Genomic DNA, 17,474 nt, shown 5'->3' with positions numbered 1-17,474 from the left:
CAAAAGAGGCCGGGCTGAGAATACAAATGAAAAGATTTTGTGATAGAAGGTGACCAGGATCTGCTGGGGGTAGTTGTTCCCACCCTAGGCCAATGGTTGATGTACAGGATAGGTAGCCAGTCCCCAGGAGCTAACCCTAGGGCACAGTGTCTCAGACCAAGAGGTCTGACCCATTTGTGGGCCCTGAAATTAATTCTGGCCCACAGTGGATTCCAGCCAGTATTTTGAAAAAAAAAAAAAAAAAAAGAAAAAAAGAAAAAACACAGTTGAACAGAATATGTCAGAGTGCATTGCACATGATTGGCTGGGTACAGTGGCTCATGCCTGTAATCCCAACACTTTGGGATGTTGAGGCAGGAGGATTGCTTGAAGCCAGGCGTTTGAGACCAGGCTGTGTTAAAAAAAAAAAAGCCAGACATGGGGCATGTGCCTGTAGTCCTAGCAACTCTGGAGGCTGATGCAGGAGGATCCCTTAAGCCCAGGAGATTGAGGCTGCAGTGAGCTAGGATCACACAATTGCACTCCAGCCTGGGTGACAGAATCAGACTGTCTCTTAAAGAAAAAAAAACCACAGTAAATATTGTCTTATGCACCATGCGTGTGTGTGTGAGAGACAGAGTGTGTGTGTCTCTCTGTGTGTGTAAAACCCTAGAGCCCCTTCTTGGCCATGAATTCCTTGATGCCCCTTTACTCTGTCTTCTTTAATCTGTGTGTCAAGGAATCATGAGAAACAAATTTCGGTTCTGTCACATACAGTACTAATGAGAGAATTCAAAATGATAATCAGCTGTCATTTGGCTTTTCTTTGGATAATCTGTATTCTACCGAAATGATTTATGTTATTGCTGTCTACTGCAGTAAAATCTCTACTACTCCAAATTATTGGGGAAAACCCATTCTAGATAAGCAATTTTCTGGGCTCTAGGGGTTGTTTGACTCATACATACTCCCTCTCACACCCACACCCCAAGACTGGAAACTCTCCAATCTGCCAGCTTTCATTCAGGGTGCTTTCTGTACTTTAAAAAAGACAGTCTCACTGATAACACCGGTCGGTGCCTTCCTTCCAGCTGATAACCCAGCCTTCCTGGTCTATCCAGTGCAGCCAGGGCCCTTGTTTATTGACGGATGCTGCAAGTCTGCTTCTTCATACAAAAAACTATGTTGTATGAAAATGTTATACCCATTTGAAGACTTGGGACTATTCTGGACACTCAAGAGTACCAAAGATTCATTTGAAAATTGAGGCTTGACCAATCTGAATCATCCATACTAAATCCTCTCTCATTCAAAACATGCTACCCTAATATTATTTTCAAAGACAAGATTTTATTATTTTATCACTGTCATTATATCACTGATCAAGTATTTACACACTCTCCTTCCCTGTGTTGCCCCATTTCCACCCCGAATGCAAGCACTGGAATTAAGGACTTGGCGATACAAATGCTCCTCGCTATATCTCCATGGTGAGCCATACACTTGGCAAATGCTAACCCATACAATGCTTCTCTGCAAATTAGAAAAAGGCATCTCTTTTTCAAGACTCATTACTTCCATCTGTGGAAAACTGATGTAATAAACTGATTTTGATAAAAAGGGACATTTAACTGCTATTGGCTAGAATGCTATATTCATAAACATACAAAACTCTGATGTCTGAAACAGAAATGGCAACTGCCTAGAGTGGTGTACAACCTGTGTCATGGCAATGGCCCTTGTCCGTGTCCAGCCCACATTGCCTTTATCACGTCTTTTCATTTGTCTATTTTTTCCGTTCCTTCAAGACCAAGTTCCAGGTTCACCTTCTCCATAAACATGTGGCTCACATGATCACCTGCCATGCTCACCTTCTCCGATCACCCACTGTCCTTAACTGACTTGACTATGTAGCCATTGTCCCATAGTCAAGTTGTCTTTGAGATGGTCTTCCCATTAGAAGTGCAGGTCCCTCAAATGCAGATCCATGTGTTAAATACTTCTGTACATACAGTCCATGCATGTAGTACTCAATAAATGTTGATAAAAGTTTTAATATAATGAAATAACATATTTTCTTTTTTCATTTTTTTCTTTTTTTTTTTTGGAGACAGAGTTTTGCTCTTGTTGCCCAGGATGGAGTGTAATGGCGTGATCTCTGCTCACTGCAACCCCTGCCTCCTGGGTTCAAGCGATTCTCCTGCCTCAGCATCCCGAGTAGCTGGGATTACAGGTGCCCACCACCATGCTCGGCTAATTTTTGTATTTTTAGTAGAGACGGGGTTTCACCATGTTGGCCAGAATGGTCTCAAACTTTTTTTTTTTTTTTTTGAGACGGAGTCTCGCTCTGTCGCCCAGGCTAGAGTGCAGTGGCATGATCTCGGCTCACTGCAAGCTCCGCCTCCCAGGTTCACGCCATTCTCCTGGTCTCAAACTCTTGACCTCAGGTGATCCATCTGCCTTGGCCGCCCAAAGTGCTGGCATTACAGGCGTGAGCCACTGCGCCCAGACTATTTTTCCATTTTTCTTTAAAGAAGCATTTCAATCATGCTCACTGGCCTAGGTTAATCTTGTAGTAAATAAAATAATTAAACATATTACTAATATTATATTGAGAATTCCTTTAAATAATGAACAATGACATGTTTTCTTCTGGAAGTATTCTGAAAGATCCACTCTTTCCTCTGTTTACAGCTCACTCTCTACTCAGGAAGGTTTGAAGAATTCCAGAGCACACTAACTAAAAGCAACGAGGTGTTTGCCACGTTCAAACAGGAAATGGACAAAGTGAGTATTGCTTATCACCAACAAAATATTGACATTTTCTATTTTGACAGGCAAATTTCCTTTGGTTTCCTTTTTCTCTCACTAAGATATTTTGGTGCATTTCACAAAGTAATGAAATGTTTATAGGTAGGAATGAGGTTTGGGCTGTATTTTTTAATTGGTAAGTATCTAGTGAATTAATCTTAGCAGGAGTCCAAAAATTCTAGGTTACATTTTCACTCTGAAGAAGAATAGTTCTTTTTCTAACCCATGGATAACTTAAAAAAAAAAAAAAAAAAAAAAAAAGACCAGAGCTAGCAATTTAACATGATGGCGTATATACTGAACTCAAAATATAACCTTCTAAGAATTAAAAAAAAAAAAAAAAAAAACTTTTGTCCAGACGTGGTGGCTCATGCCTGTAATCCCAGCACTTTGGGAGCCCAAGGCGTGTGGATCACAAGATCAGGAGTTCGAGACCAGCCTGGCCAAGATGGTGAAACCCTGTCTCTACTAAAAACACAAAAATTAGCCAGGCGTGGTGGCATGCGCCTGTAGTCCCAGCTACTCAGGAAGGTGAGGCAGGAGAATCGCTTGAACCTGGGAGGCGGAGGTTGCAGCGAGTGAGATCACGCCACTGCACTCTAGCCTGGGCAACAGAGCGAGAATCTGTCTCAAAACAAAAACACAAAAAACTTTTATATGAATATACAAAAGTAGAATGTTAGAATAGGAAATACCATCTTATAAGAACCTTCTTAGAAGAGAATTTAACTTACGTAATGTAATATAACTGACAGAGCCTTGAATGAGAAGATGGAAGCCTGAATTCAATTCTGGTGTGTTCTTGCTCATCAAGTGGTCTTACTCATCAATTCACTTAACTTCCTGAATCTAATTTTTTTTTTTTTTTTTTGAGATGGAATTTCGCTCTTGTTGCCCAGGCTGGAGTGCAATGGTGCGATCTTGGCTCACTGCAACCTCTGCCTTCCGGGTTCAAGCAATTCTCCTGCCTCAGCCTCCCGAGTAGCTGGGATTACAGGCATGCACCACCATGTCTGGTTAATTTTATATTTTTAGTAAAGACGGGGTTTCACCGTGTTGGTCAGGCTGGTCTCGAACTCCTGACCTCATGTGATCCACCCACCACGGCCTCTCAAAGTGCTGGTATTACAGGCATGAGCCACCATGCCTGGCCTCTAATTTTTTTTAATCTATGCAGATACTACTTTCCCTGCCTAACTCACAAGATTGTGAAGTTAAATTAATACATTTTGGAAGGGATTTTAACTTTTTATGCGTATTTTTCAAATATAAGGTGCCAGTATTATAATTTAATGTAATGTTTAAAGCTTGTTTCAGTGTCTTCCCAATACAAAATCAGCCATCAGAACTGTGTTTCCGAACAGGGATTGGCATTAATGGTTTTGAAGTGTAGAAAACATCCTCTTAAAATATATTTTTAAAATATTATGATACATTTTACAATGAGCAACCTGAAGAAGATTGACACTTGTTAAATGTTACAGTTCTCCCACTTCAGAATGGAACTATCCATTTTCTTAATTTTTTTTTTTGAAATTCTAGCATTTTAAGATTGGAATAAATTAGAACAGGAAAAAATGTTTTTCAAAATTATGTAGTTTTAAGAGTGGAATAAATATTAAATCAGGAGTTCTTAATCTTGGGTCCATTTATGGATGTTAGTAGTTGACCTGAGAACTCTCTAGAAATTAAAAAAAAAAAAATGATGCACAAATGCACATTTTTGTGAAGTGTGGTCCCATAGCTTTCACCACATTCTTAAAAAGATTGATGACCTTAAAGTTTACAAACAACTGGCTGGGCGCAGTGGCTCATGCCTGCAATCCCAGCATTTTGGGAGGCTGAGGCGGGTGGATCCCTTGAGGTCAGGAGCTCAAGACCGCCTGGCCAACATGGTGAAACACTGTTTCTACTGAAATACAAAAAATTAGCCAGGAATGGTGGCAGGCGCCTGTAATCCCAGCTACTCAGGAGGCTGAGGCAGGAGAATCCCTTGAACTCGGGAGGCAGAGTTTGCAGTGAGCCGAGATCACGCCATTGCACTCTAGCCTGGGCAAAAGAGTGAAAAACAAACAACAACAACAAAAAAGAAGAAAACAAAGAAGTTTACAAACTACTAACTAAATTAAAATATGATCAAAATTAAAAACCTAGCTTGTCTGTAGAGCCAGGGGCTGACAGTCTTGGGCCCAGCCTCTGGCCTCCGTGGGTACCCAGCTTCAGGCAGCTTGGCACCAAGCAGCGAGTGCCCAGCTATGTTTCATCCAGGAAAACTGCACCTGAGTACATGCCTCGTTCTCCACTTCATCTAAGCAAAGAAGAGATCCTACAAACAAGAATGTGAGTAGCCTCAGGTTCGAAAAACACAGGCTGCATTTTATTCACTTCTTACTTCCTCGCACCCAGCCCAGGGCCTGGTGACCACCAGACATTCTATATGCTTCATTAAATGAAATAAAAGAATGGCAGCCCCACTATTCTGTTAATTCACCTAAATATTACTCTACCTCTCCGAACTTCGGTTTCCCCATTTATAAAATGGGGGTGAAAATAGAACCTTCCTTGTGGGACTGTTTCAAGGATGAAACAAATAATGCATGTAATCACATTTTGTGAACTCTACCTCACTCTATAAATGTAAAGACCCAGAAAATACAGACACTGCTTTTGTGCGGCAACTTCTCAGATGTGCCCAGATATTATCAACATTTTAATGGCTAAAAAGGCCATGCCAGCTTTCCCACTGTGATAGTCTTCTATTCAATACAGTAAATATCCTAAATTACAGGCTTGTTCATGGAACTCCATAAAGATATTCTTCTTTTAAATGAAAGAAAAAGCAGTGACAAAACCATGTGCCCCTAAGTCATTTCCCATTTCCTGAATTGGCTCAGGTGCAAATAAGTTTGCTCGCCACTGCCCTAGATGGCTCAGAAATAAATCATGACTCTGCTGCAATCTTCATTCTTGACATTGAACATTTGTTTGCTTCAGCATCTGGTAACAAAAGGGCTTCTCCTGGTCTCACATATGGAGCTAATAGCTTCCTTGATATATTAACTTTTCAAGATTAACACACACTCACTCTAATTTCTGTAGACAACTAAGAAAATGAAGAAGCTGGAAAAGGACACAGCCACATGGAAAGCTCGATTTGAGAACTGTAACAAAGCTCTGTTGGACATGATTGAAGAGGTGAGGAAGTTTCTCCCTTAGCTTTAATCCCCTCTGTCTAGTCAAAACATTCAGACTTACGATACAATTATAACCTGGTAATAGTACAAATGGTTATGTGTGAAAAAGAGTTGAATTTGGGGTGGCAGGATGTGACATTTTAAATTGTAATAAGTATAATAAGAGCAAAGGTCATTTAGAATCAGGTCCAGACTCAGAAAGAGTTTTGTGACCCTAAGTCACATGCTTACCTGTTGATTCAATAGCTGTAACCAGGGCAGCTGTCCCCTTTAAGGGCTGTGAATTCCTTAAGGGTAGGATGAGTGTCTTATTTTACTTTAAATTTCCCCAGTGTCTGACACATAACAGGTGCTGAATAAATTAATTAGTTGATTTGAACATACTGTGAGAAGACACCAGCCCGAGCATCCAGTGCATGTGCTATTTTCTAATATAAACAGATATGGAGATATCTTTTTAATTCCTCCAATAGACATTTAAACACTGATCTCATGCCAGGCTCCAAGTAGGTTTTGAGAGTCCAAAGGCAAAGATACATGGCCCCTGACCTGAGAGGTAGGGCTTACAGGTGAAGGTCTCTCCATGTATAACGAGTGGGGGAAAAAAGGTCTCAAAGGGACAGAGTAGCTCAGAGGTGAGGTGAAGGAGTGAGATAATTAGGAACATTTTCATGCACAAATACACATTTCTAGAGGAAAAAACTGAACCGTTTGAGCAGCCAGCATCATGAATTAGTATATGGTGAATTTCTATGGTTATAATTACTGTTCTAACAGTTCTTCTCAAATTGCAACCAATTCCAAAGAGATATTACTCATCAACATAAATCAAATGGCTGCTGGGATTAGCACATAGCAGTTTATTCATAGAACAGATAAGGAAGGCATTGCTGAAACCCAAGTCCCAATCCATCTCATTTATCTTGCCGCAAGTCTTGCTTCTACCTTCTAAGTCTCAGAAGCAGAAAATTCATCCATAAGATTTGAGAGGCTATGGACCAAAGCAGAAGGAAGCCTGACCATCTTTCTTTCCCAATGAACAGGCTATGGTGATTAAAAAATCTACCAGTCTAGTACACAATGCCAAAAAAAAAGGAAGTGATGTCCATGACCAAGCATCTGTTCAGCCCCTACTCTGTGGCCAGGTCCCAGAGCCTAGTAGACAAATTCTGGGACAAATAGTTTTGCTTGTTTCCAGAAAGCATCCTGGACATTTTGCTTATCATGTCATTTCATCTGTGTGTGTATGTGCGTGTGTTTTCACATCACAGAAAGCACTGAGAGCTAAAGAATATGAGTGCTTTGTGATGAAAATCGGGAGGCTAGAGAACCTCTGCCGTGCTTTACAAGAAGAGAGAAATGAACTCTACAAAAAAATCAGAGACGCAGAAATATCTGAAAAGGATGACCAAAGTCAGCACAACTCCGATGAAGAGCCAGAGTCAAACGTCTCTGTGGATCAAGAGATTGACGCAGAGGAGGTTAATAGTGTCCAAACCGCCGTGAAAAATCTGGCCACAGCCTTCATGATAATTCATCATCCGGAGTCAACCCCGCACCAGTCCAAAGAAACCCAACCCGAAATAGGCAGTTCTCAGGAGAGTGGTGACGCCGCTCTCAAGGAGCCAGAGCAACCCCCTCTGATCCCTTCACCGGATTCAGAGAGTCCCCTGCCTCCCCTAACTCCTCAGGCTGAAGCCGAAGGAGGCAGTGAGGGTGAACCTCCCTCCAAGGCCAGTAATTCTCCTGCCGTGTTGGGAGCAGAAACCCAATGCGAGGGTCTCCGTGTTGGAGCACAGGCTGATCAGCAGTCCTGGAAGCCAGAGGCAGAAGCTTCCGGTCAGGCCCCACAGGCTCCCACCGAGGCCTCCCTACAGAAGATGGAGGCAGATGTGCCTGCTCCAGCATGCACAGCAGAAGAGCACGTTGCAGTCATGGTGCCTGCATGCGAGCCCAGTAGGCAGCCCCCACGAGCAGCAGCAGAGGAGCTGCCAGTAGGGGCCTCAGCTGGGCCCCAGCCGCGCAACGTGGCTGACACCAATCTGGAAGGCGTCGACTAAGCCTCACCGTGCCTTCAGAGGCTTCTTCCTGCCTCTTTGCATATTCAGCATAACAGATTGTCTTCCGAAAAAGGCATTAAGGGCTAGAGATGTCAAATGGAATAGAATTAGGATCAAGACATTTTTTAATGTTAGGCAGAACACATTCATTCAGACTTTGCTATTTGTTGTCAATTTATAACTGATTTGAAGTTTTTCTATTTAACACTGGTTGACAGTATAATTTTCCCAAAGGGCAACAAAACATACAGATAGCAAATTTATATTACTTTTTTGTTAAGATAATACTTAAATTTGTTAATCACCAGTAAGATTTGATGTTTAAAGACTTCCACTGCAATATATAAATACTGAAAATGTGATGTTCTGCTTATTTGAATATATAGTTTAATAAGTTCCATAGTAATTTATGGATGCCCAGGTTACATTTAAACTATACACATACATAATATATACATATGTGTGTACTTATATGTATATATACACGTATGTATAGATGTGTGAATATTTGTTTATATACATATATGCACGTATCTATATGTATATATAAATGCATTATTACACATACATTTCTCTCACCCCTTAATGCATTTTTCTCAATGCAGAATATTTAGATGCTAATCAAAAAAATGATCTCTTACTTGCACTTGAGACTATGGTTGACTAATGCTCTATAAATCCGAAGAGAGTTCGGACTATAGGCTATCATTATGTTGGGCAAAAATAAGTAACCCAATGGTAGATAAATGAATTCAACCAGTTGATCAAATGGCAGAAAAGCAGTTAGACTACAATCTGTGCAGACAGCATGGAGACAAAGATGGCCACAAGGGGCCCAAAACAGAAAAGAGAAACACAAGCTCACCTCTTGGAGCTGCTTCTCCTACACTTCTCAGCCCATTGCTTTGCCACCCCCTCATGTGCCAGGGCATCCCATTCCAGGCTTCCTGCAAGGAAAGGGTTGGAAGTGGGAAAGGGAGCTAGGGATTGAGGGGTTAAGGGACCTCACACTAAGAAGGGGCTGTGCTTTGATCCCCTGCCTCTTGCACTACCAATGTCTCAAGACATAATATTCATCTCTTGCTGTCAGACCCAGTCTATATTCTAAAAGCTTCTGCTCCTTCCTTCCCAATTTCTCCTTTGCAGCAGGAAATTACACCCAGCCCTCATCTCAATTAATGCTAAATAAACCTATTGTTTTTCCAAAACAGAAATCTACACTGGGTCTCAATATCAGTGATGAGGCTTACAAACCAACACGTTTTCTGCCATGAGGATTTCTCTTTAGGCCAGAAGTACAAAACAAAAAACCAACGGATTTTAATCAAAATGATTTGAAATATAGGTGAGGATTCAGGAGAAGGCAAAAGCTAGAAACACTTGGGGTTGTCAACATGAGTATTACATTAACATTGCTTGATGAGAACCTCTAATGATATTGACAACATAAATTACCTAGGGTAAAGGATAGCCGCAACAATGAAACAGGAAAGAAGAGAGGGAGAGAGAGGAAAGGGAAGGCAGAAAGGAAGGAGGGAGAAGGGAAGAAAGAAACAATGTCTAACCCAACCCTATCTTGAAAGTTGAACTCAAGTAGAAAAATGGATAGAAACAAAATTCTCTAGTACTCATCCAGGAAACCATTCTTCAATGTTGCATGTGGCTGTTTGCCAAGGCACACAAAGTGCTTGTAGGCAGCAACCATATGCTACAAGAATTGTAAACTGCATACAGTTTGTTTGAAGTAGACAGTGAGGATAATAACAAAGTTGCTAGGCAGGAAAAAAAATCAGGAAAAAAGCTTGTCGCTATTTGAGAATCTGTATATTTTTAAAGGCTTAAAATATAACCACAGGGTATCCAGCCAAATTCAACATTACTGCAAGTCTTAGAGATTTAAACATTCATTTGATTCAGAGCTAAATATTCACCATAATCCAGGAGGGTCTCCTTCCTCACTGCAGAGGCAGAACGTCCAAGAATGGAGTAAGATTAGTCATAGTAAAGTCTCAGTCTGAATATTTAGCAAGAGAAACAGGCAGGAGAGGAACCCAAAGGCAGTAAATCAAATATTCTAAAACCCAAAGTTCATTATTTTCATCCAAAAGACTTTCACAGAAATACATTACTCACAGCCATGTATATCTTGGACAGAGTTTCAGATGGAATGACTTGTCTGAAATTTGTAAAGCTTAATATAGGTTTTGGGGGAATTACTTTAATATTCAAAGAATGTTTTATTATAGTCCTTTGTGTTAAAATTTAGCCTTACTAATTATAACAATAACTCATAAAGTTCTAAATTCAAAAGGAATATCTGTTCTTTATCAAGTGTATGTAACTATTTTTTAGAAATGCCATCTACTTTCTAGAAACACTAAAGTTATTGTTTTCTAAGTTAAATAACTATAATTTATATATCTATTAAAAAGGTACTTCTCTTCCCAAATTCTCTAGTACTCATTTTATTTTTTTAACTTTGACTTATTTTATTTTATTTTTATTTTTATTACTTCTATGTTTCGACAATACCTAATGAAAATTATGGTTTTATTCTGTGGTTTATTAAGTTTTTGGTCACTAAATAGAATTACGTGTAGTCAACACTTTGAAGACATTGGGGTGTGTGTGTGTGTATGTGACAGACAGAGAGAGACAGAGAGAGAAAGGGAGGGAGAAATAACAATGAGGCTACAGTTACAAATCACGGAGGCCAGGCATGGTAGCTCACGCCTATAATCCCAGCACTTTGGAAACTAAGGTGGGAGGATCACTTGAGCCTGGGAGTTCAAGACCAGCCTGGGCAACATAGTAAACCCCCATCTCTACAAAAAATTTTTTAAAAAAATTAGCCAGACATAGTGGCACATGCCTCTGGTCCCAGCCACTCGGGAAGCTGAGGCAGGAGGATCGCTTGAGCCTGGAAGGTTGGGGCTGCAGTGAGCCATGATCATGCCACTGTACTCCAGCCTGGGTGACAGAGTGAGACCCTGTCTCAAAAAAAGAAAAAATGTCACTGAGGCCTATAAGAGAGAAGCACTGGAAACGGAGTACCCAGGGCTAATAAGAAAACAAAACCCAGACTCCTCTGCCTGGCTCTGCAGTGCTGGTGGACAGTGCTCACCCAGCTGATATGTTTCTCAGTACCAACCTCCCACGAGACCACGTTTCCACAGGCTTCTCTGCCGTGCGTCCTCCTGGAGGAAGGGAGGAAGCGTAGAAGGTGCCGATGCACTTTTCCTCTCTCCAGCCCTCCTGACTGCTCCAAGAATTTCATCGAACAAGACTCAAAGAGGCCCAGCTGCTCTGCGTTTTGATTCTTCTCCCTCTCTCAGTCCACACTGACCTGGGAGGGGCTTCTCAAACACCACATTTCCTAGCATGCTGTGAGAAGAGGACTGTGAGCTAAGAAGGGAGAAAAGGTAAGACCTGCCTGTAAGGCTGATTTTGCTCCTTTTGGCCTGGTATTGACGTACACGTTTTAAATAGCCCCTTTTTTGAGATTATAAAAGTAACATGTGTTCGTTGTAAAACTGATGCTGCTTTTCAATAAGACCAACAAGAAACAGGATAGGCAGATGGTTTCAGGACAATTTTCCCGGCCCATTCTCCTCTAACCAGTAGTTAAATCCAGTATTTGGGAAAGTAAAATAATTTAAAATGTAAAGAATTTGCTAATGGAAGATGTGAAATGAAAATAAGGACTCTGGCCTCCGAAGTTCATTCTCATCATAAAGTGGCAAGGAGGGTTTCACAGGCAAGTGAGGCATAAGGGTTCAATTTTCACAAGGTTTAAATAATTTCCATTTCTGTATTTTAGAACTTGAAAATTAAGGTTATCATCCATGAGAGCACTCTGTTGGAACAGAAGTTTTCATGTGATAATAATGGAGATTTTTCTCAATGCTATTAAGTTGTATCCTCAATACTGAAGTTAAGTCTCTTTGGTGGTTTCTCTTGATAAAAGTTCTGCAAATGCTAGCTTCTGTCACATGTGCGTGTGAATGCACACACACATACATATACATAAATACGGAGGTATAAAATTTGACCTAAGTTTAATTCTGGTCCCATAGATGAGTATTTACACTAATATTTTCTTTTTTCTTTTTTGTGAGACTGAGTCTCACTCTGTTGCCCAGGCTGGAGTGCAGTGGCGTGATCTTGGCTTACTGCAACCTCTACCTCCCAGGTTTAAGCCAGTCTCGTGCCTCAGCCTCCTGAGTAGCTGGGATTACAGGCACCTGCCACCATGCCCGGCTGACTTTTGTATTTTTAGTAGAGACGGAGTTTCACCGTGTTGGCCAGACTGGTCTCAAACTCCTGACCTCAAGTAATCTGCCTGCCTCGGCCTCCCAAAGTGCTGGGATTGCAGACGTGAGCCACCATGCCCGGGCTTACACCAGTATTTTCAAAGGATACTTAGTATTATCTTTCCTGACAAGAACAAACTATAAAAAAGAATCGTTTCCACCAAATAAGGATATTTGGTAGAAACATTTAACTAGCAAAATAAACCTAGAAATTCATTGATCTGTGGTACAAAAATTATTCACAGAAGCTACTTCACCTGGCCAGGAGATAACAAAAAGGATAAATTATTTCAACAGCACAATCAAGCTCGGCTAAACCCAAATGCAAGTCCTTCTACCTGCTGAATTTTAGAGCCCAAGATTTCTATTCATGCCGACATCTATTCCACTTTGACTTTTTTTTAAGTGATATAATGTTCAGTTACCTCAAATCATAACTAAAACATACCGACGTGTAAAACTCATTATTTCAGAACTGACAGTCAGTTGATGACATTTTATGTCAAATAACACAAAAACTACTTGCTAGAAGCCAAGCAAGAAGACATTATGTTACAAGAGGAAAAAAAGGAAATATTTTCAATCTGATAGCTATTGTATCTATTACATATGTATATATGTTATAGGTAAAATATCTAGAATAGACAGATAGACACATTACATCATTTCTTTTTCTTTTCTTTCTTTCTTTTTTTTTTTTTTTTTTAGGTGGAGTCTCTCACTCCATCCCCCAGGCACTGGACTGCAGTAGCACGATCTTGACTCACTGCAACCTCCGCCTCCTGGGTTCAAGCGATTCTCCTGCCTCAGCCTCCCGAGTAGCTGGGACTACAGGCATGTGCCACCACACCCAGCTAATATTTTGTATCTTTAGTAGAGACGGGTTTCACTGTGTTAGCCAGGATGGTCTCGATCTCCTGACCTCCTGATCTGCCTGCCTCAGCCTCCAAAAGTGCTGGAATTACAGGTGTGAGCCACCGCACCCGGCCAATATACTACATATTTTCAAAAAAATGTGAAAGAGTTCAAATCTATAAGCTATTATATAGAGGGTAAGATCTTAAGATAAGATATGACATATAAGATAAAACCATAAGACTATTAAGAACAATGAAAGGAAGAGGGACATAAACTGATGAGCCCTTTTGGGGAAGCAGGATAGCAATAAAAAGCCCAACCCATGATGACCTTAATACACTTTAACACCACAGCTCCAACCTGGAGAATTTTTACACACAGGGTTTGTAGGGTTGCTGCCTTGTTTTCTTATTTGTGTTTCTTTTAGAATAATAAAGGTGGTCAGGCACAGTGGCTCAGGTCTGTAATCACAGGACCTTGGGAGGCCAAGGTGGGTGGATCAGGAGGATCACTTGAGCTCAGCAGTTGTAGATCAGCCTGAGCAACATGGCAAAATCCCATCTCTATAAAAATTACAAAATTAGCCAGGTGTGGTGGCAGGCACCTGTGGTCCCAGCTACTTGGGAGGCTGAGGCAGGAGGATCGCTTGAGCCTGTATATTAGTCTATTTTCACACTGCTATGAAGAAATACACAAGACTGAGTAATTTATAAAGGAAAGAGGCTTGACTCACCGTTCTGCATGGCTTGGGAGGCCTCAGGAAACTTAAAATCATGGTGGAAGGCAAAGGAGAAGCAGGATGCAGGGCAGCAGGATGCAGTGAGTGCAAGCAGGGGAAATGCCAGGTGCTTATAAAACAATCAGATCTGTGAGAACTCACTATTGAAATGGGAAAAGTTCCCTTATCCCCATTGCAGGGCATGTGATGGGGGTGTGGCTCGCTTCTTTGGTGCCCTACTGCTCATACCCTTAGGGGAGCATGCGGAAGGGCAGGTCGTGGAGAGCACTGACCCCACAGCAGCATCTAGGGTTGAGTGTTTACAGCTCTGGAAGCCCCAGTGGGCGTGTGTTACAGTGCACTCTTTCAGTTTAGCCGTCTGCAGGTGGCTTGCATTAATCAGCTCAATTAGACTCTGCCTTATCACAAGGACAGAGGGCTTTCTCTCTCCCAGGTTCTTACCTTAGTGTACCAGAAAAATTGGATCACACTTGGGCTTAGAGAATAAGTGCAAGGTTTTACTGAGTGGAGGTAGTTCTCAGTGAGGTGAATGGGGAGGCCAGAAGGGGGAAGGAGTGGGAAGGTGTCTTTCCCTGGAGTCAGGCTGCCCAGCGTCCGGACTCTTCTCTGACCATCCCCAGCCAAATTCCACATTGTTCCACCGTTGATGGCCTACCAGCATTTGCTGGTGCCTGTCGGTGTGCTCTTCCGCTCCTCTGCTCTTCCTGACGTCCAGCTGCCTGCATTCTTCTGCTGATGTGTTCCTCTTGACATCCAGCAGCTGTGTCTGCTAGGGTGTCGAAGTTTTTATAGGCACAGGAAGGGGGGCGTGGCGGGCCCGGATGGTCTTGGAAAATGCAGCATTTGGGCATGAAAACAGGAGTGCCTGTCCTCACCTGGGTCCCTGGGCACAGGCTCGAGGGTACAGCCCTCACCAGGGACCCTGCCTTTCTCTACACAGCACTTCCCTGCCCCCATCCCATATCACTATCATAAGAACAGCATGGGGGAAACCACCCCTATGATCCAATTACCTCCACCTGGTCCCACCCTTGACAGATAGGGATTATGGGGATTACAATTCAAGATGAGATTTGGGTGGGGACACAGAGCCAAACCATATCATTCTGCCCCTGGCCCCTCACAAATCTCATGTCCTCACATTTTAAAACATAATCATGCCTTCCCAACAGTCCCCCAAAGTCTTAACTCATTCCAGAATTAACCCAAAAGTCCAAAGTCTCATCTGAGATAAGGCAAGTCCCTTCTGCCTATGAGTCTGTAAAATCAAAAACAAGTTAGTTACTTCCTAGACAAAATGGGGGTATAGGCATTGCATGTGTTCCTCTTGACATCCAGCCACTGTGTCTGCTAAGGTGTCCAAGTTTTTATAGACACAGGATGGGGGATGTGGCAGGCCAGGGTGGTCTTGGAAAATGCAACATTTGGGTGTGAAAACAGGAGCGCCTGTCCTCACCTAGGTCTGTGGGCACAGGCCGGAGGGAATACACCTATTCCAAATGGGAAAAATTGGCCAAAACAAAGGGGCTACAGGTTCCATGTAAGCCTAAATCCAACTAGGTAGTCATTAAACCTTAAAGTTCCATAATGATCTCCTTTGACTCCATGTCTCACATCCAGGTTATGCTGATGCTAGAGGTGGGCTCCCATAGCCTTGGACAGCTCCACTCCTGTGGCTTTGCAGGGTGCAGTGCCCTTCCCAGCTGCTTTCACGGGCTAGCATTGAGTGCCTGTGGCTTTTCCAGGCACACGGTGCAGGCTGTTGGTGGATCTACCATTCTGGGGTCTGGAGGACTTTGGCCTGCTTCTCACAGCTCCACGCTCCACTAGGCAGTGTCTCAGTGGGGACTCTGTGTGGGGGCTCTGACCCCACATTTTTCTTCTGCACTGTCCTAGTAGAATTTCTCCATGAGGGCTCTGCCCCTGCAGCAAATTTCTATCTGGAAATCCAGGCATTTCCATATATCCTTTGAAATCTTGGCAGAGGTTCCCAAACCTTAATTCTTGACTTCTGTGCACCCACAGGCCCAACACCACGTGGAAACCACCAAGGCTTGGGGCTTGCACCCTCTGAAGCAATGGCCTGAGCTGTACCTTGACCCCTTTTAGCCACTGCTGGAGCTGGAGCAGCTGAGATGCAGGGCCCCATGTCCCAAGGCTGCACAGAGCAGTGGGGCCCTGGGTCTGGCCCACAAAACCATTTTTTCCTCCTAGGCCTCCAGGCCTGTGATAAGAGGTGCCGCTATGAAGGTCTCAGACATGCCCTGGAGACACTTTCCCTATTGTCTTGGTGATTAACATTCAGCTCCTCATTACTTATGCAAATTTCTGGAGTGTTTTAGCAGGCTTGACTTTCTCCCCCCAAAATGGATTTTTATTTTCTTTCACAACATCTGGCTGCAAATTTTTCAAACCTTTATGCTCTGCTTCCTCTTGAATGCTTTACCCCTTAGAAATTTCTTCCATAGATATCCTAAATCCTCTCTCTGAAGTTCAAAGTTCCACAGGTCTCTAGGGCAGGGGCAAAATGCTGCCAGTCTCTTTGCTAAAGCATAGCAAGAGTGACCTTTACTCTAGTTGCCAACAAGTTCTTCATCACCATCTGAGGTCACCTCAGCCTGGACTTCATTGTCCATATCACTATCAGCATTTTGGTCAAAGCCATTCATCAAGTCTCTAGGAAGGGAATTCCAAACTTTCCCACATCTTCCGAGCCCTCCAAACTGTTCCAACCTCTGCCTGTTACCCAGTTCCAAAGTCACTTCCACATTTTTGTGTATCCTTATAGCAGCACCCCACTATCTTGGTAACAATTTACTATATTAGTTCATTCTCACACTGCTATAAAGAAATACCTAAGACTGGATAATTTATAAAGGAAAGAGGCTTAATTGACTCATAGTTCTGCATGGCTGGGGAGGCCTCAGGAAACTTAACAATCATGGCAGAAGGTGAAGAAGAAGCAGGTACCTTCTTCACAGGGTGGCAGGACAGAGTGAGTGAGTGCAACCAAAGGAAACACCAGACACTTAAAAAACCATCAGATCTCATGAGACTCACCAAGTCCAGGAGGTCAAGGAAGCAATGAGCCATGTTCCTGCCACTGTATCTAGCCTGGGTGACAGTGAGACACTGTCTCAAAAAAATCTATCTATCTATCTATCTATATTTATTTATATATATATAAATTTATATAAAAATATATATTTATATATAGTAAAGGCATTCTCTTATAAAAATAATAAAATTACATAATAAACATTCAGAAAATAGAGAAAACTTACTCATAATTATATCACTCTAATTTAACCACTGTCAGCATCCAGTATATAAAATAGTGCATTTTAAATTATTTGAGTGTGTTTTTAAGTTTAACATTATGTTAGTTTGGCTTTTAGGGAGGACACAGTAGTACAGGTGAGAATGATAGCTATTAATAGGTACCAGATTTGAGTGTTTACATTGTGTAGTAAAATTTTATATATTTCACTTTATCATAAAAACATGGAAGCATATTTAT

At 42.0% G+C, this 17,474-nt stretch overlaps 1 protein-coding gene across 4 annotated transcripts in view; it reads left to right on the top strand.

The window, feature by feature from the left end:
* The window catches only part of TXLNB (taxilin beta), an 83,491-nt gene extending 72,998 nt beyond the window's left edge, over positions 1–10,493 (top strand). For all 4 annotated transcript variants that reach the window (XM_016956388.4, XM_054686364.2, XM_016956389.4 and 1 more), the window contains 3 exons: positions 2,674–2,766; positions 5,890–5,985; positions 7,256–10,493. In XM_016956388.4, coding sequence (XP_016811877.2) covers positions 2,674–2,766; positions 5,890–5,985; positions 7,256–8,044 — 978 coding nt within the window. In that variant the 3' untranslated portion in view covers positions 8,045–10,493. The remainder of the gene's footprint in view (positions 1–2,673; positions 2,767–5,889; positions 5,986–7,255) is intronic.
* The last annotated feature ends 6,981 nt before the right edge of the window (positions 10,494–17,474 follow it).

The sequence above is a fragment of the Pan troglodytes genome, chromosome 5, assembly GCF_028858775.2.
Source record: "Pan troglodytes isolate AG18354 chromosome 5, NHGRI_mPanTro3-v2.0_pri, whole genome shotgun sequence".
Taxonomy (NCBI): Eukaryota; Metazoa; Chordata; class Mammalia; order Primates; family Hominidae; genus Pan; species Pan troglodytes.
This window is presented reverse-complemented; position numbering and strand designations above follow the sequence as displayed.